The sequence below is a fragment of the Neopsephotus bourkii genome, unplaced genomic scaffold (assembly GCF_033783945.1).
Source record: "Neopsephotus bourkii isolate Nb327-2 ecotype Australia unplaced genomic scaffold, CSIRO-AGI_Nbou_v1 NB_951, whole genome shotgun sequence".
NCBI lineage: Eukaryota > Metazoa > Chordata > Aves > Psittaciformes > Psittacidae > Neopsephotus > Neopsephotus bourkii.
Genome location: NW_026901445.1, coordinates 1,070,261 through 1,092,209, shown reverse-complemented (window position 1 = coordinate 1,092,209; position 21,949 = coordinate 1,070,261). Strand labels below are relative to the sequence as shown.

Genomic DNA, 21,949 nt, shown 5'->3' with positions numbered 1-21,949 from the left:
AGAGGTGGTATCATTGTGCAGTTTCCACTGTTTCTGCTGCTGAGGGAGCTGGAACTGTGATCTTTCTTTCGCTCTTCATTCCCAACTTTCTTTGAAGTTTGACAGCTGTGCTGTACAGGCATAACCTGTCTGGTTGCTGGTCTAGAGGAGGAATATCTACTTTCTCTTTCTATGTTGTTTTCTCTTTCTTCATTGACATTTCTTCATTGGCTGTATGGAGACCTCATAGCAGACTTCTGGCATCTGAAGCAGGCCTACAAGGATACTTGAGAGGGATGCTTCATCAGGGACTGTAGCAATAGGACAAGGGATAATGAGTTTAAACTGAAACAGGGGAAGTTCAGGTTAGTTATAAGGAAAAAGTTCTGTACTGGGAGGGTGGTGAGGCACTGGAACAGGTTGCCCAAAGAAGTGGCAAATACTCCATCCCTGGCAGTGTTCAAGGCTAGGCTGGGCAGAGGGGTTAGAATTAGATAATTTAATGTCTTTCCAATCCTCACCATTCTGTGACATTCTGTACCTGTCAGAAATGTTTCAAAGTATGTGCTCTGTGAACAGGCAGGTTTGTGAAGCTGTGTTTGGTCTCTTCTACAGCTCAGAATGAAATCAGTAAGATATTTGAAGTTTCTTGTTGGAGATGGCTCACATAAGAGGCTGGAATTACCCTTGTGCACCTTTGTAACACAAAAAAACTATGCTTGTAATTGAGATGATGTTTTAGTGTAGAGGAATTAAATTATTTCCTGAAGCGTGTTTGTTTAAATCCTTGAATTTGACTTTTAAACAGCTCATCTGAAGAGTTTATTGCATACCACATGCAGCTAATTATTTGTGAGTTAACCTGTTGGTATGACTATGGTAATTCAGAATAAATAGAGTTGAAGAACCTTTGTTCACTTGTTAAAAAGGGAGATGCAAAGCTGTATTCAGTATTTCAGCTGTGTGCTATGAAATAGTTATGGCTAATTAACGTTTGACTTTCCTCTCCGGTGTGTTCTGTGTATGTGTATTGGTCTTGAAATAGTACTTCTGCACTTAAAAAAAGAATAAGTCAGGATTTATATGGTGATTGTACTTGCAGGTGCATACTGTTATTAATAAGTGTTTTCTGCCTTAAAAGTTAGATCACTGTCCCTCCTAATCTTTTGAAATTATAGTAGGTGAACAAAGTATGTTGTGAGGGAAGCTTTGTAGTAACCAGCAAACCTGATGCCTCATCCAGATGCAGTCAGATACAGCACAAATAGTGATTTCAAACCACTTCATGCAGGATTAGAATACTGATAGATTAATGGCTTTAAGGACTTTTTTGTTGTTGAAAAGTTATAGGGGTTTGAAAAAGATTACTAGCTTCTAGCCAAGGAATAAATTTTCCTAGCTAACAGTAGCTCTGGAGAGTGTAAGGTGGGTGTTCCCAGAAAGAATTTCATGGCAGCTGCCAGACTCCTTGCTGTTCTGTTTTGGGTTTTTTTTCACTGTGAGAGGGTTGAAGATACATCAGAATAGTCCTTCTGTCCGAGTGTTTTGTCCCTTGTAGGTATGTGACAGCTTCATTTTACTGCTTCCTGTGAGGCCTTGTGCTCTTCTGGGAATTTTAAATGTAATTTGTACCATTATAAAAATCGAAAGGAGTTGCATTTTAGGAAAATACAGTATACCTTACACCATGGGTAGACTGCCTGATTTATTTGCTTGTTTAACAAGATTTTAGTTTGATATTTTGTTTTTCTCGGTGGAGATAGGCAGGGTTCTGCTCTTAACTGGTGTGTGTTTCCACAGAATTTGTAAAAGCTGTTTTATTTTTGAAACTGATGCTTTTCTCCACTTCTGCTCACTGTATCTTTTGCCTCTCTGTTAAATTTGTATGAATCCCTCTCTTCTGATGCTTCAGGGGTAGGCTCTACTAAAGTATACAGTCAATGCAGCTTTCTTTTTGTAGGAAAGCAGACTGAAAATCTTTTCCTAGAATCCATGCCACCCGAAAGACAAAAATATGCAACTGTCTTTAAATATAGCTGTTGCCTGTGATTGAACAGTCCTGCCTTGCTAGTTAATATGAATGTGAGAGTTTCTTGAATATTTGTATTCTGCTGAGCTTGTCATCTAACTCAATAACTTTGTCTTTCAGTACCATGATAAAGAGGAAGTTGTTTTATGGATGAATACAGTAGGACCCTACCATAATCGCCAAGAAACGTACAAATACTTCTCCCTTCCTTTCTGTGTGGGATCAAAAAAAAGTATCAGCCATTACCACGAAACCTTAGGAGAAGCACTGCAAGGAGTTGAATTGGAATTTAGTGGTCTTGACATAAAATTTAAAGGTAAGCAATTGAAAGTGCATTTAGTCTCTTAAAAAAATCACAAACCCTTAAAAATTCATTTTTGACTTAGAACTGAAAGTTTGTTGCACTAGCAACTGAATGTATTTTATATTGTTGCTTGAACTGCCCTATAAGGTTGTCTATTACTACTTACTGTTCAGTTTACAGTAGTTTTTATCTGTGTGCCCTTTAAAGAAGATGCTTGCAGCAGATACATGCTTCTCAGGTAACTGATGACATTTTATAAAGTGAAACTAAGGTTTCTGTAAATGAATGATTAAAAGTATATTTACTGAAATTGTTATTCTGGTTTACCAGTTCTGAAGATGCAGTTGGAAAGGAGTAGCAAGGGTTCAACACCTAAAGTTCTATGTTAACATGAAGTTAATTATTGTATCCCTCTGGTTACTGTCTAGTTTCAAACACCTTTGAGAGATACCTTTATGTTATTGGCTCCAACTCATCATATGCCTACATTTGGAGAAGGCTGAGTTTCTAAATGACTTCTTTGCCTCCGTCTTCATGGCAGATACTCTGACCACACCACCCAAGTCTTGGAAGGCAGATACAGGGACTGTGAGAATGAATTAGGCCCATTGTAGGAGAGAATCTGATTCAAGACCATCTTAACCTGAACGTGCACAAGTCCATGGGACCCATTTGTGGGTTCTGAAGGAGCCGGCGAATGAAGTTGCTAAACCACTGTCCATCATATTTGAAAAATCATGGCAGTCAGGTGAAGTTCCCAACTACTGGGAAAAGGGAAACATAACCCCCATTTTCAAGAAGGGCAAAATAAATGATCCAGGGAGCTACAGATCAGTCAGTCTCACCTCTGTGCCTGGCAAAATCATGGAGCAGATTCTCCTGAAAGGCATGCTAAGGTGCACGGAAAGCAGCACTGTGGTTGGTAACAGCCAGTATGGCTTCACTAGGGGGAAATCCTGCCTGACCAATTTGGTGGCCTTTTATGATGGGGCTACGGAACTGATGGACGGGGTAGAGCAGTTGATGTCATCTACCTGGACTTGTGCAAAGCATTTGACACTGTCCTACACGACATCCTTATCTCTAAATTGGAGAGACATCAATTTGATAGATGGACCACTTGGTGGATAAAGAACTGGCTGGATGGCCTCACACACAGGGTTGTTTCTGGTCTCCAGCTGGACATTGAGCCATTGACCACGAGTGGTGCCCCTCAGGGATCGGTGTTGGGACCGGTCTTGTTCAACACTGTTGTCAGTGACATGGACAGTGGGATTGAGTGCACCCTCAGCAAGTTTGCTGATGACACCAAGCTGTGTGGTTCGACTGATACACTGGAGGGAAGGAATGCCATCCAGAGGGACCTTGAGATGCTTGTGAGGTAGGCTGATGCCAACCTTATGAAGTTTAACCATGCCAAGTGCAAGGGCCTGCAGCTGAGTCGAAGCAATGCCAGGCTGGGCAGAGAAGAGATTCAGAGCAGCCCTGTGGAGAAGGACTTGGGGGTTTTGGTTGATGAGAAAATGAATATGAGCTGGCTTCAGTGTGTGCTCGCAGCCCAGAAAGCCAACCGTATCCTGGGATGCATCAAGAGGAGTGTGACCAGCAGGTCGAAGGAGGTGATCCTGCCCACCTACTCTGCTTTTGTGAGACCTCACTTGGAGTATTGTGTGCAGTTCTGGTGTTCTCAACATAAAGAGGCCATGGAACTGTTGGAGCAAGTCCAGAGGAGGTCCACAAGGATGATCAGGGGACTGGAGCACCTCTCGTATGAAGATTGGCTGAGAAAGTTGGGGCTGTTCAGCCTGGAGAAGAGAGGACTGCGTGGAGACTTCATAGTATCTGAAGGGGGCCTATAGGGATTCTGGGGAGGGACTCTTCATTAGGAACTGTAGTGGTAGGCCAAGGGGTAATGGGTTAAAACTTAAACACGAGAAGTTTAGATTGAATATAAGGAAGAAGTTAGGGTGGTGAGGCACTGGAACGGGTTGCCCAAGGAGGTTGTGAATGCTCCATCCCTGGCAGTGTTCAAGGCCAGGTTGGACAGAGCCTTGGGTGACATGGTTTAGTGTGAGGTGTCCCTGCCCATGTCAGGAGGATTGGAGCTAGGTGATCTTAAGGTTCTTTCCAGCCCTAACTATTCCGTGATTCTATATGCCTGTCAGGATGGAGCTGGTCTGTTTGGTTTGTTTTTTTTCCTGTTGATTCCCATCTTCTCCCTCTTTTCTTACTGTTATTGAGATGGCATTTAGCTTCTTTTGCAAATACATTTCTTGGTGTTAGGTTCAGAGTCTTCTATTGCGTGATTTCTGTGTGTGTCTTCTTTGGCACCCAGAGTCTTTTTAGGTCTCTGGGTGCCAAATAATAACAGTCTTTTTGTCTGTGTTGAATTTTAGCATTTCTGTGTGTAATCCAATTTGGGTTTCTGTGTATATGTGTCTTTTTTTCCTTAGAGAGGTACAGTTCATTGCATTACCAGTGCTGAACTTAAGCATAGTATCTCTTGTCTGAGCATTTGCAATCATTGGAGTTAGTTTCTGTAAGTTACAAAAGTTTTATCCAAAACCGACATCTGCCAAATTATGTTTTTGTTATAAGTAGGTTAAATAGAATAAAGTGTTAGAAGCTTGTTAAAAGCATGAATTCTTCATAATATTTTAAGTTGCTCAGGGGATAGCATCTCTGCATTAAAGGAATTTGGAGTTGAACCTTTCCTTTTAAGAAAGGAACTGGACCTGCACAGTCACTGGAAAGCAGGCCTGTTACTTGTTTGCAAGACTTGTAGCCTGCTGAAAATTTTACTCAAGATGGGAGAACCAGTTTTCCTGTCCAGTCTCACAGAATGTGTTCAGAAATGCAAAATGGAAAGAACAGAGAAGGCAGCTGGCAGCAATTCAGCATGGCTGTGAAGATTAAATAAAACTTCTATTGTATGAATATGATAAATACATATTTTACAGCCAGTTATGTAAGTTTTACTTACTTTAATTGCTCTGTTTTTATAAAGAGCTTGTGTTAGCTCCAGTGACAAGTGTGCTGTCTATATGCAGCACTAAATTGAAAAGACTTGAAGGTTTGTGAGTTAGTTTACTGTTCTGAAGTATCCTGTTCCCAGATTTATTTCCTGAAGATTGTCCATGGTTAATTTATTCCCTTATGATATCAAACTTTTGCTAGATCAAGTCTTTTAATTTTGTGTCTGGAAAGCAGATTGTGCTGTTCTGTAGCTTGCTTTTTGTCACTTAGATCTTGGACCTGCTCTTTTCTTTATTGACCTGGATGTACTAAGTAATTGTTTTTGTAGTGGAAGTGTTGAGATGATATCAGGGGAAGGAAATGGACTGGCTAAACATCGGGAACTGGCTGAAATGCTTAAAATGTTTTATGCTTTAGGGGTCTGAAGAAAGCTAGAGCCTCTGTTATTCCAAAAGTACATGCAGTAGTCGGGCTGTCTTAGATTTATAAAATATGCTAATAATTTTTTTCTTGAAATAACAAATGAGATAGATGAAACTTTCAGTTTCTCTTTTGTCTCTTGTGACGACTGTATAGTCTGTAGTCAGATGTAGTTTAGCTTTCTGTCATTTCTGAGGGAAATATGCAGTAGAGCATTGGACAAATCAGTTCTTTGAATACAGTCTCGAATACTTCTGTAAAATACTCTAATAATGGAGAACTTAATGAGTTTCTGTTTTCATAATTCTTTAACAATTAAAAAGATACCTAACATCTGTTATCTTAAACAAAAAGAAGTACAACTTGGGTCATAGTGAGCCTCAAGCTCCTCAATACACAGAAATTGATACCGTTCCAATTTGCTTAAGTCTTTTGGAATTCTGAGCTATGGGGAGCCAAAATCATCCCAGAATAACACAGATTAGAATGTTGGAAAAATGCTTTGCTTTTCATACCCTGTGATTGTTTTGGTTTTGATTGTGTCCTTGCCATATTAGCTTATCTGTTGTCTCCTGTAGTTATTTATAACAGGCAAACCTGTTTTCCTTAAGTCTTATTTTTCTTTCTAGTTAGATATTTCTCATTCACAACTGGTTGTGCTTATGTTTTAACACAGTGTTGTGGTTTAAACCCAGCCATGTAGCTCATTCATTTACTCCCCCCCTTCCTCCCTCCCCCCACTTCTGGAGGGACGGATAGGAGAATTGAAAAGAATGCAACTCCCACGGGTTGAGACAAGAACAGTTTAGTAACTAAGGTATAACATAAATCACTACTGCTACCACCAATAATAATAATGATAAAGGAAGTAACAAGGGAAGAGGATACAACACCTCACCATGTGCCGATCGATAACTCACCCCCCTGACTGACTGAGCACTGACTGATACCTAGTCCAACCCTGCAGTCAACTAGCCCTTCCAGGAAACTCCCAGTTACATCCTGGGCATGATGTGCTGTGGTATGGAATCAATACTTCTTTGGTCAGTTTGGGTCAGGTGTCCCGTCTCTGCTTCCTCCTGGCTTCCCCTTGTCACTGGCAGAGCATGAGACTCACAAAGTCCTTGGTCAGTCTAAACATTTGAGCAGTAACTAAAAACATCGGTGTTATCAGCTCTGTTTCCAGGCCGAAAGTCAAAAACACAGCACTGCACCAGCTACTAAGACTGAGGAAAATGACTGCTACTGCTGAACCCAGGACACACAGAAAGCTTTGGATTTTTTCTGTTCTAAGTACTGTTTATTCTGATAAGTTCAGTGTGATTTCTTCAGTATTTAAGGTCTGGTCTTCCATTCGTGCTAGTTTTTTTTAGGTGCATTTTTGCACCTCTGATTGCTTTACCAGTGTACACCAGGTGTGTAGTTGCTATATCAGGGCTTGTTCTTCCACAGGCTGTGTGTGGTGTAGTTCAAAGCAGGCTTTGAATAGGTATGAAAGAGTAGGGATTTGAAAAGAATCAAGGTGTTTATAGCTTGTGAGTATAGGTGATTGATGTGCTGATGGGGAATTCCTCTTCATTCATGCCCTTGCTTGCTTTTTAAAAATGTATTTATTATTAACACATTGGTACTCTGGGCAGATTGATAATCTCTGTTGGACCTGCAGTGAATTTAACTCCTAACCAAAGTGGCTGCACCTCAGATACTTTCTGTAAAGCAGGTGGTACATGGTAGCTGGTTAATTACTAAACATGTGTACATGACCTGGGAAGTTGTCTGTGTGTGCTTCTAGATTTTTCCATTCCAATCTGTGCTCTCTGGATAAAAGAGGAAGACAATAATTTCTTTGCTGTTAACTGGGATCCAGCAGCTTCTGTATCAGGAGGTGCTTTAGTATTCCTAGGGTTGGATCCATGAAGTGAAATCTGAACGGGTGTCAACTTTATTTTACTATCTTTAATCTGCTATTGAAAGTATTCAAATATCCTTCACCCAATTTCATAGTAACAAATATAAAGTAATTGTAGCAGTCATTATTTAATATAAAATTCTGTAAAAAGGTTGGAATCTGAGATTCATTTTTTACAGTCTTAAAAACTGTCATAAACCTATTACAACTTACATCAAATGCATGCAGGAAAATTTAAGTTTCATAGACAAGCCCTTAAAATTTAGCATTAGTATAAACAATTCTTACCCAGTTTGGTTGTTGAAAAGTGGTGGTAGCTCATTTTTTAGTGACTCTTTAATGGCAGGTCTTATTCTTGGCTGAAGTGGTGTTCACCTTTTTGTGTTTCTTTTTTGGTTGTTGGGTTTGGGTTTTTAAAATAATTATAACTGGATTATATCAGTAAGATGGATTATATTTTTTTTAATGAATAGATTTTATCTGGTTGTGATTGATCCATGCTCCTGCCTCTTCACCAGTGGTTTAGAAATTGTTGCAGTGAGATTGAAAGACTTGTTGGTGATTTGTGGTTTGGTAGAGATTTCTGTGGGTCGCTTGTGGTGGGTTGTTTGTTGTTGTGGTTTCTTTTTAGTTCTTCCCCCTCTTTTGTTCTGTTTAATAAACAAAAGATTATGTTTTGGCACTTGTAGATTCATATGTTCTTAAGAAAAAGACTCAAGGAATGTGGAGTGTATAACATCTACAGCTGAAATAGTTAGGACCTGCTCCAAGTAACTTTCAGTAATCATTTTGGTGCTTGATTATGCATGTAAATACCTAACCACAAGGCCTTGCTTTTCAAAATGTTGGTGTTACTGTCTGAAAGACTTGTAGAGGTTTTCTTTGTGGGTATGTGAATTGGATCCAGGCTCTGAATTAACAGGTAACCATGTTTTTCCTCGTGTTTGGGATTAGGGCAATTCTAACAACTACAGTTATTTTTCCTCTTTAAATAAGAGTAGTAAGAATTTTTAAAAATAAATTATATTTGGATTTTATACTTCTAGATTTTTATCCTCTCGAGTCAGTAAAGAGGAATTAGAACTGTTCTAATTAAATTCTGCAATAAAAGAAAATTTTCTTCTCAACATAGTTTAACTAAACAGCAGTAGCAGGTAAGTGTGAAACTTTGTGTTGTTCATCAGATTGGAAGAGGTATTCAGGCTGCAGCTGTCATTTACTAACTTAAGTATTAAGCTGTCAGTTCAGTCAGCGGACCTTGCCTGTGATTTTGAAATAGACTATGAAAATTATGGCTCTGCAGAAACGTATTCTGAAAATGCAGGTTTGCTCTTGAATGTTTGTGGTGGGGCAAAACTACAGTGTATTCAAGAATCCATTAAGTAGTGTTTCTTTCTGTATTTAAAAATGTGTCATGTGAAAGCATAAGTGCAACCATACAAGATAGCTGGGTTTCCCTTCTGTTGCAAATATGAACCATGTTCTTCTTGTATCACAGGTCTCAAATCTGTGTAAATATCTTTATGAAGAAAGTAATTGAGTTATTAATATACACTTTTCTTGTCAAGCTAAGCCTAGAGTAATAATGCTTTTTATGTAGTATGTCAAGTTCTTTATTCAAGCATTCTGACATTCTCTACGTTACACCTGAGACCTAGTGAATTATGAGATCTTTTTGAACCTTGGATTATAGTAACTTCAATTAGAAAACTAACTTTTAATATTGGCATACAGTAACAAGTAGAGAAGATTAATTTAAAGGGGAAAAGGATTTTTTAACATATTTGAATTTTTGCTTATTAGAAATATTACTAAGTGACCCTACTGCCTATTGTGAACTCCTTGCCCAAGACTTCCTTTTGCAACACCTCTAGAAAATATGGCAGCTATTCAGGATGATGTTCAGTGTTATACTAGAAGATGGTTGGGTATAATGAGGTTTTATATGGTTTATATATTTGAATAAAACTCAATTGATCTGACTGTTCATAGGAAATTTTAAATCTGGCATAACTGCACCTACTTTTGTAATGAGTTTTGCTTTCATAGTCTTTTAAAAATTTGCCTAATTTGCTGTTGACATTACTGAGGCTTTAATACATAGTAGATGTTATCTCTTAAGCATCCCTGATGTAGACACAGCACAAAACATACCTCTAACTTCACACACCTCTTGGATGCACACACAACCGTAACTTGGGCAAGAACTATCTAACATACGCAAAACTTACATCTGGTGAAGGTGTAATGAAGTTGACTTCACTTTCCCCAGGTACTGAATGCTGTTCTAAGCCACTTTCATTTAATCATTTAACACAGTGAATTTCAGCTTAGCCTTATAATCCTGTCCTGTAACTAAATGACACCTTCAGTATTCTCAGTGGCTGGAGAAAGAAGCACTTGTCTTCATTCGTTTGCTTTCATTGATCTTTTCTAGGGGAGGTGAGAGGAAGTGTACTATAAGGTATGGTTGAGGGTGAAATCATATACCATATGTGAAGTCATGCCTATCACAGTATCACAGTATGCTAGAGATTGGAAGGGACCTCAAAAGATCATCTAGTCCAATCCCCCTGCCGGAGCAGGAACACCTAGATAAGTTTACACAGGAACGTGTCCAGGCGGGTTTTTTTCTCTCCAGAGAAGGAGACTGCACAACCTCCCTGGGTTCTGAGATCATTAAGCCCATTGTGACATCATTGACCCCATTGTGACGTCATTGACATCATTGTGACCTCATTGACCCCATTATGGCATCACTGAACCCATTGCAACTTTATTCTGAGATCATTGACCCCATTGTGACATCATTGACCCCATTGTGACATCATTGACCCCATTATGACATCATTGACAGCATTGTGACCTCATGGATCCCATTGTGACCTCATGGAACCCATTATGACATCATGGAACCAATTGTGACATCATGGAACCAATTGTGACCGTATTGTGACATCATGCACCCCATTGTGAGATCATGGACACCATTGTGACCTCATTGACCCCATTATGACATCATGGAGCCAGTTGTGACATCATGGACCCAATTGTGACATCACTGATGCATTGTGGCATCATTGAACCCATTATAACCCCATTCTGAGATAATTATTCCCATTGTGACATCACTGACCCCCATTGTGACGTCATTGACCACGTTGTGACCTTAATGACCCCATTATGATATCATATGACATCAAGGAACCAATTGTGATGCCATTGTGACATCATGGACCCCATTGTGACCTCATAGAGTCTATTATGACATCAAGGATGCCATTGTGACCTCATAAGTCCATTATGACTTCATGTACCCCATTAAGACATCATGGACCCAATTGTGACCCAGAGCACTATGTTTTACAAGAATTGAATGAGGTAGTTTCTAATGATTCTGCTGGGGGTTTGTGTATGTGCGCTGGAGTAGTTTGTAAAGTAGTTCATCCGCAGTTGTTTTTAATATCTCTGTGGTGTCTTTTGGTATTCTGAATACTGTCAGTAAAATCTCTAAAAATGGATGAAGACAGATTTTTGGTGGTGTGCTGTTGTCTGCAGCCTGGTTGGATGTCAATGCAGTCATTTCACTTCAAATGATATTTTAAAGGGGTTTTTTGTTTGTTTTGTTGGGTTGGGTTTTTTGTTGTTTAAACAGCAGTACAAGCCAATGTTTGCATCCGAAAGTTTTAGATGCAGAGTGGCTTTTTTTGTTTGCTTCTAATTGAAAAGTGGCAAATTCCAGAGATCCAAAAGGCCATGGAGTAGCTTGGTATTTGATTGCAATCTAATACCATGTTTGCCTTGGTTAATAACCGAAAACAAAGGCTTCTGTGTTCAGGCTATAAAATTGGACAAGTCTCTAAAAGGAGGGCTTGTAGTTCCTGTGATTTTTATTTTGCTAGTAGCAGTTGCAGCTATCCCTATGCTGCCCTCACTTGTGCTGGTAGTGCTGTGTGTATGGGTGAACCAGTCAGGAGAAGAGCCACCTAAAACCAGTCTGGCCTCCACATCAGATCAGGCTTCCATGCTCCAGCACTGGGTAATACTTCATTTGAGAGCCTCCACCAGTTTCTCTTTTACCTTTATTTTAATTCACAGGATATTTTTATTTGACTGCTCCGTAATGAGCAATCCTTTGTGAATTAAAAAAATTAACATTAGAAAGGTGTTATCCTTTATTTGAGATTAGTATGAAACTGCTGGAGACTGACAATAAAGTACCAAGTATTTCTTAAAGAATTAATCCTACTTTAGCAACAAATTCAGAAGATAGGGATTGTTTTTTTTTCTTTTTAATTAATGTCAAGATGACTCAAAAAATGTTAAAGTGAAAAAGTGCCAAGCAGAGGCTTTTTTTTTTTTTGCTTTTTTTTTGCTTTTTTTTTCTTTTGAGGAAGATGGTCCAAAAAATACAGGATCAGCTCAGTGGAAGCATAAATGCAAACTGAGGCCTGGGTTTGTAAGTCTGTGTTTCAGCTGTGTTGCCAACTTTAATGGCCTCCCTCTCCTGAAAGTACGAGTACAGGTCCTGAAAATACAGCCTGTGGTCTAACAGTCGTCTTGGGACGCTTGTGGGCTCGAATGGTTGTGTTATTCTCTGTTTTTCCCTCAGCAAAAGTTTTATTGTCTAAAAACCTCTACTTTTATTTCAGTGAAAAAATGAAGCTTAGAGTGCATTTGTGAGGTCTTGGGGGGTATGGAGGGTGTGTGGGAAGAGTGAGAGGAAAGAAAAAAAAGAACAAAAATAGAAAATACTGAAATGTTCATGAGAAATAGGAGGAAGAGATGCATCCATTCCAGAATAAACAAGGGCACTATTTTCTGAAGGGCTGTGGGAAATCACTGCAACTATGCAGGACTGCTGTTGGTTTCTTACTGTCTTACTTCACCTGGCTTTACTTCAGTTTTGCCTGACCAGACATACTGTGTATATTTTCATTTTTCTCATTATCTGAGAAATAATGTTTCATGTTGGAAACACTCTACTTGCTGGTGCTTTTTCTCTGCAGGTGATTTGATTTTCTTTTCAGTTTTATATTGCAGTTAGCGTACAGGAGAAAGCTGAATTTTGATACAGATTACAACTGTACTCAGGGCAGTAATTAATTTTATCTGCTAGAAATGGTCCAGTGAGAACACAAAGAGAGGGGAGCTGGAATTACATGCGTTCACTTTGTTTCACTTGAAAACGTTTGCTAAGAAGCAGATGGGGGGGTTGTATCTAAATGTGTTGCTGTCTGAATTATTGTAAATATGAGCCCTTTTGTCTTTTTTCACTTAAAAAGGAAACATTAGGGAAGGAATTGGGATGTGATAGAATGACTGCTAACTCCATTACTTACGAATTGTAGATGCGGGGAAAACAGCTTTCCGGCTCAAAGAGGTGGATTTAGTTTATTTCCAAATGGAGTCTCTTGTGCATTCTTTGTGTTATTCCTAATTTTGTCTTCTGTCCTTTTTTCTACCTTCACCTGATTGCTTGGTTTCTTCCTTTATGGTAGTTTATTGAAAATTGCTTTAAAAGTTTCAGTTTTCACAAACAGTATTTCTAGTCAGTGAGACTGATTATCCTAAAATAGGGTGAGAACATCATACATAGTGTAGGTGTTTGTTAATAACTTCATACCACTTCTTAAAGTAAAAGAGGCCTCATGGTCTGTCCAGGCAAAGCTGCCACCAGCTAATGGGTCTTAATTTAGTGTAGGTGAAGTAGCAAAAGGATACCTTGAAACCTTTCCTTATCCAGTCAGTATGAAGCTTCTACATGTGGAAGGGTAGAATTACAAAGTCATGTAATTGCTTTAATGGTTCCTTTTTAAATGTCTTTCTTTGTTATCTACTTCAGGATAGCCAAGAAGGGTTAAAGACTCCAGCAATGTCTAGTCCTCCATTCGCTTGCTTTGCCTTCCTTTGAGCCAGCTCATTAATAAATCATTAACTGTGCTGTATTTTTTTTACAGAGGATGTGATGCAGACTACTTACTGTGAAATTGACTTGGACAAAGGAAGAAGAGATGCATTTGTGTATGCTATCAAAAATCACTATTGGTACCAGATGTATATTGATGACTTGCCAATATGGGGTGAGTGATATTATGCAGAAATAGCTTGATTACAACTACAGGCGTCCTGTGCTGGTGGGTTTCATGGAGTCATTTAATGACTAAGCTTCGTTAGTTCACAAGTATATAGAAATTAGGTAACCAAATAATACAAAGAAATTGAAGGATTGTTGCATGGAAAGAACAGTAGGACGGCTTGTACTAGTGAACTGCAGAAACAGTGAAAAGCTGTTTTGTTTCTCAAGCGCTGGTTTAATAATGGTGATTTCTTAGGGTTAAACTCTTTTAAATGGACTTTTTAAATGGAGTGGTAATGAGATGTGTCAGATAAAAGATCCGTGTTAATGTGTCATGAATAACAACTTTTTGTAAAACTCAGTGTTTAAACTGTATTTTGCTGGTTCTTGTGTTTATTGCTAATGCAAGAGCTATTTGATTTAATAAACTAGTTTAGTCACTTTATAACAGTTTTGCATGTGCAGTCTGTGGTTATGTGAAGGAGTTTTTAAAATTGCTGAGTATTATTAATCTGGGTTTAAAGTGCCCGTGTCTTGAACAAAAATTTGTGTCCTTATTGCCATTGTCTCCTAAACTTTCTGCTTTTTGTTACTCCCTTGTAATCTGTGATTGCATAACTAGTAAAGATTGCTCTGAAGATTGCACTTTGCACTGATAGCAGTCAGTGAAGCCCCAAAGCCCTAGCCTCCCTTTTGTAGATACAAGTTGAAGAGAAATGAAGAGTACCACAAAATGCTTTGTTAAGGCAAGATCTTTATTGTCTGTGTTCAATGAGAGAGTTAAAACCATCTAATATAAACAAAATCCCACAACACCGTCAAGAATACAGTTGATGCCATGTGAAAGAAGTCCTTTGATAGACCGTATGATGAATAATCTTACCCATCATTCATTCTGTCAGAGGGCAGGGTTTTCTTAAGCTCTTTCTTGTAATTTTAATAGGTTTTAGAAAGTAGCTATCTGATGAACATGAGCCTCAGCCAGAAATGCTGGTGCTTTGTTTGGGTTTTATTTATATGTTAAGAAGGTTCTTGCTTTTTTAAAAAATGGATCTGTTTTTAAGAGATAACATTATAATGCCTGGTAGGAGAAGTACCCATGTATTGTACTTGTTCTTTTCTGCTGATTTGCTTAGTGTATATAACAGCTCTGTGGCAGGACTTGAAGTAGACCCTAATTAATCTAATTAATATGTGAGGCATTTATTTCTCGTGCAATTGCTGGTATGCTTTTTAAAAGCATTCATGAGTAACAGTTGTTGCTTCAGTAATTTTTATGCATTTGGCCTTTCAGCAAAAGATCAGTGATTTTCGTAGACTAGTGACAGCTGTGTTGGCTTTAGACAGCCCAAGGATGATGGATGCTAAGCTGATGTCTTTGGAATCATGTGTGGCTAGTGAGTCTTAGAAACTTTCTTTTTTTAAGACTGATTTTTCAAATCTGGTTTGTGAACATTTCTTCTCACCTCAAATACCAAAGAATAAATACTAAATATTCTACACACTGACTAAATTACATGCTTTTGGCTGAAAAATCTATTTTAATGTAATTCCAGTGTTTTTAACGTTCTTCAGTAGTATGCTATGTATGCATAAAAAACCATTCCTAATGCTACAACTAACAAACACATAAAACATAGGTATCATCTTCGTATTATGTTAAGAAGCTGGTTTTGATAGTTGTTTGGAAACAGGACCTCAAGTTGTGATGCTTAATACATGGCTACAGCATTGTAAATACTGTAGTATTATGCAAGGATATAATCTGACATGAAGCGTGAAAGCAAGTGGTGCTGATCTGTCCATGTCTCCTGTTTGCTAGGTAAAATTAGCAGGACTGTAGATTGGTCAGTCAACATTAGCTGGGGTTTTATTAAAAAAACCAACCAACCAACCAAGCAAAACAACAAAAAATCCCAAACAAAACAAAACGGCTCTTGATGGGGGGCTGAGAAAGGAATGGATGCACCTGAACTCGTCAGAAGTGTTTATCTGCAAGTCTGAACCAGTCTTTCTGACCTTTGTGTTCCCAGTACAGTTTAGAAGGCTGTGAATAGATCTTATCTGTATTAATTTTGTTTGTTTTTTGTTGGGTCTGTGTTCAACAGGAGGAATATTTTGGGCTCTGAGTACTACCTAAAACTTAAGGCTCTGAGACTTGCTGCTCAGGACATCTCCCTAAATATAGGGAGCACTGTGTTAGTTCACTCCTTCAGGTAGTGATTGATCAGAATGTCCTTTACATAGTTTAGAGGTGGGTATTGTCATGTTTTTGGATACTACCATGGGAGCAGATGGTAGTCCAGGTGCTAGGCTCTATGGCATAGGTGCAAACTGGCATATGTTTCATATGGAAGGCAATCCTGACAGATGAGCATGAGTAAAAAACATGACACAAAAATACCACCTTGAAAATGTAAAAGTACAGGTAATGCACAACCGCTATTCCTTCGTAGGCCTGCTGCTTTGTGGTAACCTGTTCCATATCCTCCACCACGTTGCCTGCCCTCACCTTTGAGTATCTTGACTGCTGCTTTTATTCGTGGCTTTCTATCTTGTATGTGATTTTTGGTATGATGGTCTTGACATTAAAGGTGACACCTGTAGCCTGTGAATTTCATGACTGTTAGACTTGACTTCCCCACTGCCTACATAGGACATTCTCTGGAATTTTCCAGAGTAGGTAATAGATAAGACATTTTTGTGGCAATTTATTAAAAAGTAAGAACTTAATCGTGGCTAGTATTGAGTTTAGTTGTGTTCTGATGCTCCAGGAGCATCTGAGGAGCTTTTAATGTTGGAGGTAATAAAAATCTTCACGTAAGTATATAACTTTATGAAATGTTCAGTGAAAGTAACAGAATAGTCAAGAACTACCATTCTTAACAAGTGTTGGAAGTTTGTGTGAAAATGAGACCAAAAGTATGTGTTGGGGAGTCAACTAATGAGGAGTACAGAATTTAAGTAAAATTTTTAAGAGGAAGAGAAATGAATGAAGTGATACACAGGAGATGGGAAAATACAGGGGTCTTGGCTAAGTTCTGTTCATGGAAATGAAATCTGTATTCAGCTAGTTGTTAATCTGGTAAGAATTCCAAAGAAACCTAGAGGGACTCTTCTGCAATGTTTGTAGCTGCATGCTTTTTTCTGTTAATACAGTTACAGAATGGTTTTTGCAAATACCTGTGGATTGAAAGAACATCCCAAGTATTAGATTTGAGAAGAGGAGCATTAAGGTCTGCTGTGATCTCTTCACTGCAGTCATGCAGCTTTTTTGGCTGGCAAAACTTTTGGAATGCATATTTAAAAAATCTCAGAGTATTTGAAAAGTATGCCTATAATAGATGCTTACACTTGTTTCCTATGCAGGTATTGTGGGAGAAGCAGATGAAAATGGAGAAGATTATTATCTTTGGACTTACAAAAAACTTGAAATTGGTTACAATGGAAATAGAATTGTAGATGTCAACCTGACAAGTGAAGGAAAGGTGAAATTGGTACCAAACACAAAAATCCAGATGTCATATTCAGTAAGTAATTTGATGATGCATCTATAATAATGTATTATAAATGGTGAAGTAGCTCAAAAATAGGTACTTGTATACTTAAAACTGTATTAGAGGAAGATGTATTTTCACTCCTTCACATTTTTTTTCATTACTGACAAACAATGACAGGTTTATTAATAATAAAAAATTATTTTTTAAACATTTCAAATATACTGAAGCTTCTATGATCTTCAGAAAAGTGTTTTGGTGAGAAAGGAAGATGTCTGATAAGGTATGGAGACGAAGTATGGAGGAGCCACCAGTAGGTAGACATCTTCTTAAATTTGGAGCTCTATCATTTACATCATAGATTTGAGCTGGATTCTGAGCTATGGCCTTCATACTTTGCAGGCAGTTATTATCAAAGCTTATTTTGGCACTGCCGTTCCAGCAGAAATTTGTCTTATTTATATAACTTATATAATAAGATGTCTTATTATATGACATCTTCTTAAATTTGGAGCTCTATCATTTACATCATAGATTTGAGCTGGATTCTGAGCTATGGCCTTCATACTTTGCAGGCATTTATTATCAAATCTTATTTTGGCACTGCAGTTCCAGCAGAAATTTGTCTTATTTATATAACTTTCAGTCAGGTTTTCTCTGAAGCCTTCTGCTAGTTTATTGAATTGCTGTGATAAAAGGTAGTGAACAAACATTTGCTGCTCTGAGGTATGGGTTTTTTTTCCTGCAGTTTTCCTCATTTATTTGATGTTGCTTAAATCTGTAATGGTTCACTTCTCATATTCACCATATTTGTGTACTAAAACTAGTTCTTAATGAATTTATTTTCTACAGTGTATTAGCAGTAGGTGTAAGCATACAATTCTATTTCAGAGGATATTCTTGCCATTGTTACATTCTTCTTGTGCTGGATAAGTTGTATAGTTTCAAGTACAGATAACTGTGTCTAAATATACCTTCTAGAATTACATTTACACTGATCACCCTATTTCTGTTGCAAAATTGATAGTAGAAATGTTAAAATTCTCTATTTCAAATTCTATGAGCATTGTGAAGTCCATTTGCTCTATGAATTTTGAGTTGGACAGCACTGAATTAGCTGTCAGAAATGAAAATAACATTAGATATTTCCTTAAAATACTTTTTAGTATACAAAGTTCAAGGCTTACCTCTACAGTTCTGTTTGCAGCACTGGGCAATCGCTGGGCTGGCATGTGTGTGGTGTTTAATTCACAGATTGAATCTAGTGGATTTGTTCTAAGCAGTGCTTCTCAGTGGCAGATGCTCTAATAAGAAGTGTATCTGCTTAAACCAGTGTTGAAATCTGTTAATGTTGTGAGCTACTACTCTTGAACAAGGTTGTAATTTGAACCGAAGAACGTTAGTATCATACCTCAAAGTAATACTTAAGTCTTGGCGTTTTTAACGTCTCGGGACTGTGGTGAGTGATATGGGTGTTCAATCTACATGTATATGCTTTCCTCTAAACTGAGTAAGAGAACATGTGTTTTGAAAAGGTAGTTCATTTTCATGTATTTTAAACAGATATGCAAAAGGGGCCTGCATTTGTTACAAGATCACTAAAAATCCTAGTATTTCCTAGGGAAGCTAGGGACTAGGTTAGGAAAGCTAAGGCCCAGTTAGAATTAAACTTGGTTAGGGATGTTAAGGATAACAGAAAGGGATGCTGTAGGTACATAGTGAATAAAAGACAGACTAGGGACAACGTAGGCCTCTGGAAGCTATTGGAGGAACTGGCTACCTTGGAGTTGGAGAAGGCTGAGGTTCTGAATGACTTCTTTGCCTCGGTCTTCACTGGCAAATGCTCTGACCACACCACCCAAGTCTTGGAAGGCAGACACACCCAAGTCTTGGAAGGGACTGTGAGAATGAAGACCCTAGGCCCACTGTAGGAGTGGATCTAGTTCGAGACCATCTTAACCTGAACGTGCACAAGTCCATGGGACCCATTTGTGGGTTCTGAAGGAGCCGGCGAATGAAGTTGCTAAGGTACTGTCCATCATATTTGAAAAATCATGACAGTCAGGTGAAGTTCCCGATGACTGGAAAAAGAGAAACATAACCCCCGTTTTCAACAAGGAGAAAATGGATGACCCAGGGAACTACAGATCAGTCAGTCTCACCTCTGTGCCTGGCAAAATCTTGGAGCATATTCTCCTGAAAGACATGCTAAGGCACATGAAAAACAGCAAAGTGCTTGGTGACAGCCAGCATGGCTTCACTAAGGGGAAGTCCTGCCTGACCAGTTTGGTGGCCTTTTATGATGGGGCTACGGAACTGATGGACAAGGGTTGAGCAGTTGATGTCATCTACCTGGATTTGTGTAGGGCGTTCGACACTGTCCCACATGACATCCTTGTCTCTAAATTGGAGAGACATCAATTTGATAGATGGACCACTTGGTGGATAAAGAACTGGCTGGATGGCCACATGCAAAGAGTTGTGGTCAATGGCTCAGTGTCTGGCTGGAGACCAGTAACGAGTGGTGTCCCTCAGGGATCGGTGTTGGGACCGGTCTTGTTCAACACTGCTGTCAGTGACATGGACAGTGGGATTGAGTGCACCCTCAGCAAGTTTGCTGATGACACCAAGCCGTGTGGTTCAGTTGATACGCTGGAGGGAAGGAATGACATCCAGAGGGACCTTGACATGCTTGTGAAGTGGGCGGATGAGAGCTTCATGAAGTTTAACCGTGCCAAGTGCAAGGTCCTACACCTGGGTCAGAGCAATCCCAGGCACAGCTTCAGGTTGGGCAGAGAATAGATTCAGAGCAGCCCTGTGGAGAAGCACTTGGGGGTTTTGGTTGATGAGAAAATGAACATGAGCTGGCTTCGGTGTGCCCTCACAGCCCAGAAAGCCAACCGTATGCTGGGCTGCATCAAGAGGAGTGTGACCAGCAGGTCGAAGGAGGTGATCCTGCCCACCTACTCTGCTCTTGTGAGGCCTCACCTGGAGTATTGTGTGCAGTTCTGGTGTCCTCAACATAAAGAGGCCATGGAACTGTTGGAACAAGTGCAGAGAAGGGCCACGAGGATGATCAAGGGGCTGGAACACCTCCCATATGAAGATAGGCTGAGAAAGTTGGGGCTGTTCAGCCTGGAGTAGAGAAGGTTGCGTGGAGACCTCATAGTATCTGAAGGGGGTCTATAAGGATGCTGCGGAGGGACTCTTGATTAGGAACCTGTAGTGCTAGTCCAGGGGGTAATGGGTTAAAACTTAAGCAGGGGAAGCTTAGACTGGTTATAAGGAGGAAATTCTTTACTGTTACGGTGATGAGGCACTGGAATGGGTTGCCCAGGGAAGTTGTGAATGCTCCATCCCTGGTGATGCTCAAGGCCAGGTTGAACAGAGCCTTGGGTGACATGGTTTAGTGTGAGGTGTCCCTGCCCATGTCAGGAGGATTGGAACTAGGTGATCTTAAGATCCTTTCCAACCCTATTTTATGATTCTGTGAATACATCTAAAGTGGATGATTGTAAAAATGCATTTTGGGTTTCTGCATGTGACTATAGCTGAACATATTATGAGCATTTAAAGTGGTCATTTTTCTCTCTTAAGGTGAAATGGAAGAAATCAGATGTGAAGTTTGAAGACCGATTTGACAAGTATCTGGACCCATCATTCTTTCAGCATAGAGTATGTATGGTTCTAAGACAACCTTACAAAATATCCCTTTGAAATGGTTGCTTTAGTTCAGATGTCATAGAATTTTTAGATGACATCTGAATGTTTGGATGTCAGAGGTGTTCTGGGACAGTGAAACAGGCCAGGTCTAAGTCTGTAGACGTTAAGGCGTAGTTCTGTGTTCCAGGCTTTTAGACTGCTTCAGTAAATGTGCAGGCATGACTTGTAAGCTGGATAACTGCAATTGATCATAAATACATTTTTTACTGAAGTAAATGCAAAGCAAAAAGTATTAGCCTAAGCCAATTGGCAACATTGGTTGTCATTGTTTAAACCTATGGTTATAGTCTCCTTATGGCTAGTGTAATGAGATACACTTTTTTCTGAAATCAAAGGGTTTGAATTCCGTTTGGAGCTTAGTGGTGTGCTTGTTAGACACAAAATAATGCCGCTGCATGTTTTGGTCCTGTGCAAAGCAGTGGTGTGAGCATTTTTTTTAGTCAAACCTCCTCTCTAGGAAGGCAGCAGTATATTATGTTGCCTTTCCTTTACCAAGGCAGCATGCATAGCCAACTGTTCAAACTTTGCTGTGATAACTTCGTCATGAGCAAACTTGGCCATTGGAAAGCTTTATGTATGGTGTTTCACAAGCTGGTCTTAGTAGGACTTTCTACAACTGTATTATTACTTACAGCATGGGTTTATTATTACTTTGCTAGTGCTGACAAGCTGTCCTGCTAGGCAGCAATTTATCCTTATTGGAACAAATCTGAAATATATTTACAGTTTTAAACCTTAGGGATGTGTTTTCTTTTTGTAGATTCACTGGTTTTCAATTTTCAATTCTTTTATGATGGTGATCTTTCTGGTTGGCCTAGTGTCTATGATACTAATGAGAACTTTGCGAAAAGATTATGCAAGATACAGCAAGGAGGAAGAAATGGATGATATGGTAAGATCTGCATTTGCAGTTTTTTCAGTCTTTTTTTTTAAGGCTTATTGTTTTCTCTTCAAGAAAAACTGCCTTATGTGTGTCTTGAAAGTTAGTGGTTTTCTTTATAACATGCTCCTAGAATTGTCTGTAGTCACTGTG

General features: G+C 39.1%; 1 protein-coding gene across 2 annotated transcripts in view; it reads left to right on the top strand.

The window, feature by feature from the left end:
* The window catches only part of TM9SF3 (transmembrane 9 superfamily member 3), a 54,680-nt gene that overhangs the window by 9,721 nt on the left and 23,010 nt on the right, over window positions 1–21,949 (top strand). The window contains exons 2-6 of one of the 2 annotated variants that reach the window (XM_061358718.1): window positions 2,129–2,324; window positions 13,578–13,700; window positions 17,066–17,226; window positions 20,791–20,868; window positions 21,677–21,808. In XM_061358718.1, coding sequence (XP_061214702.1) covers window positions 2,129–2,324; window positions 13,578–13,700; window positions 17,066–17,226; window positions 20,791–20,868; window positions 21,677–21,808 — 690 coding nt within the window. Of the gene's footprint in view, window positions 1–2,128; window positions 2,325–8,099; window positions 8,191–13,577; window positions 13,701–17,065; window positions 17,227–20,790; window positions 20,869–21,676; window positions 21,809–21,949 lie in introns of those variants that run through there. The other variant, XM_061358719.1, reaches the window with a different exon arrangement.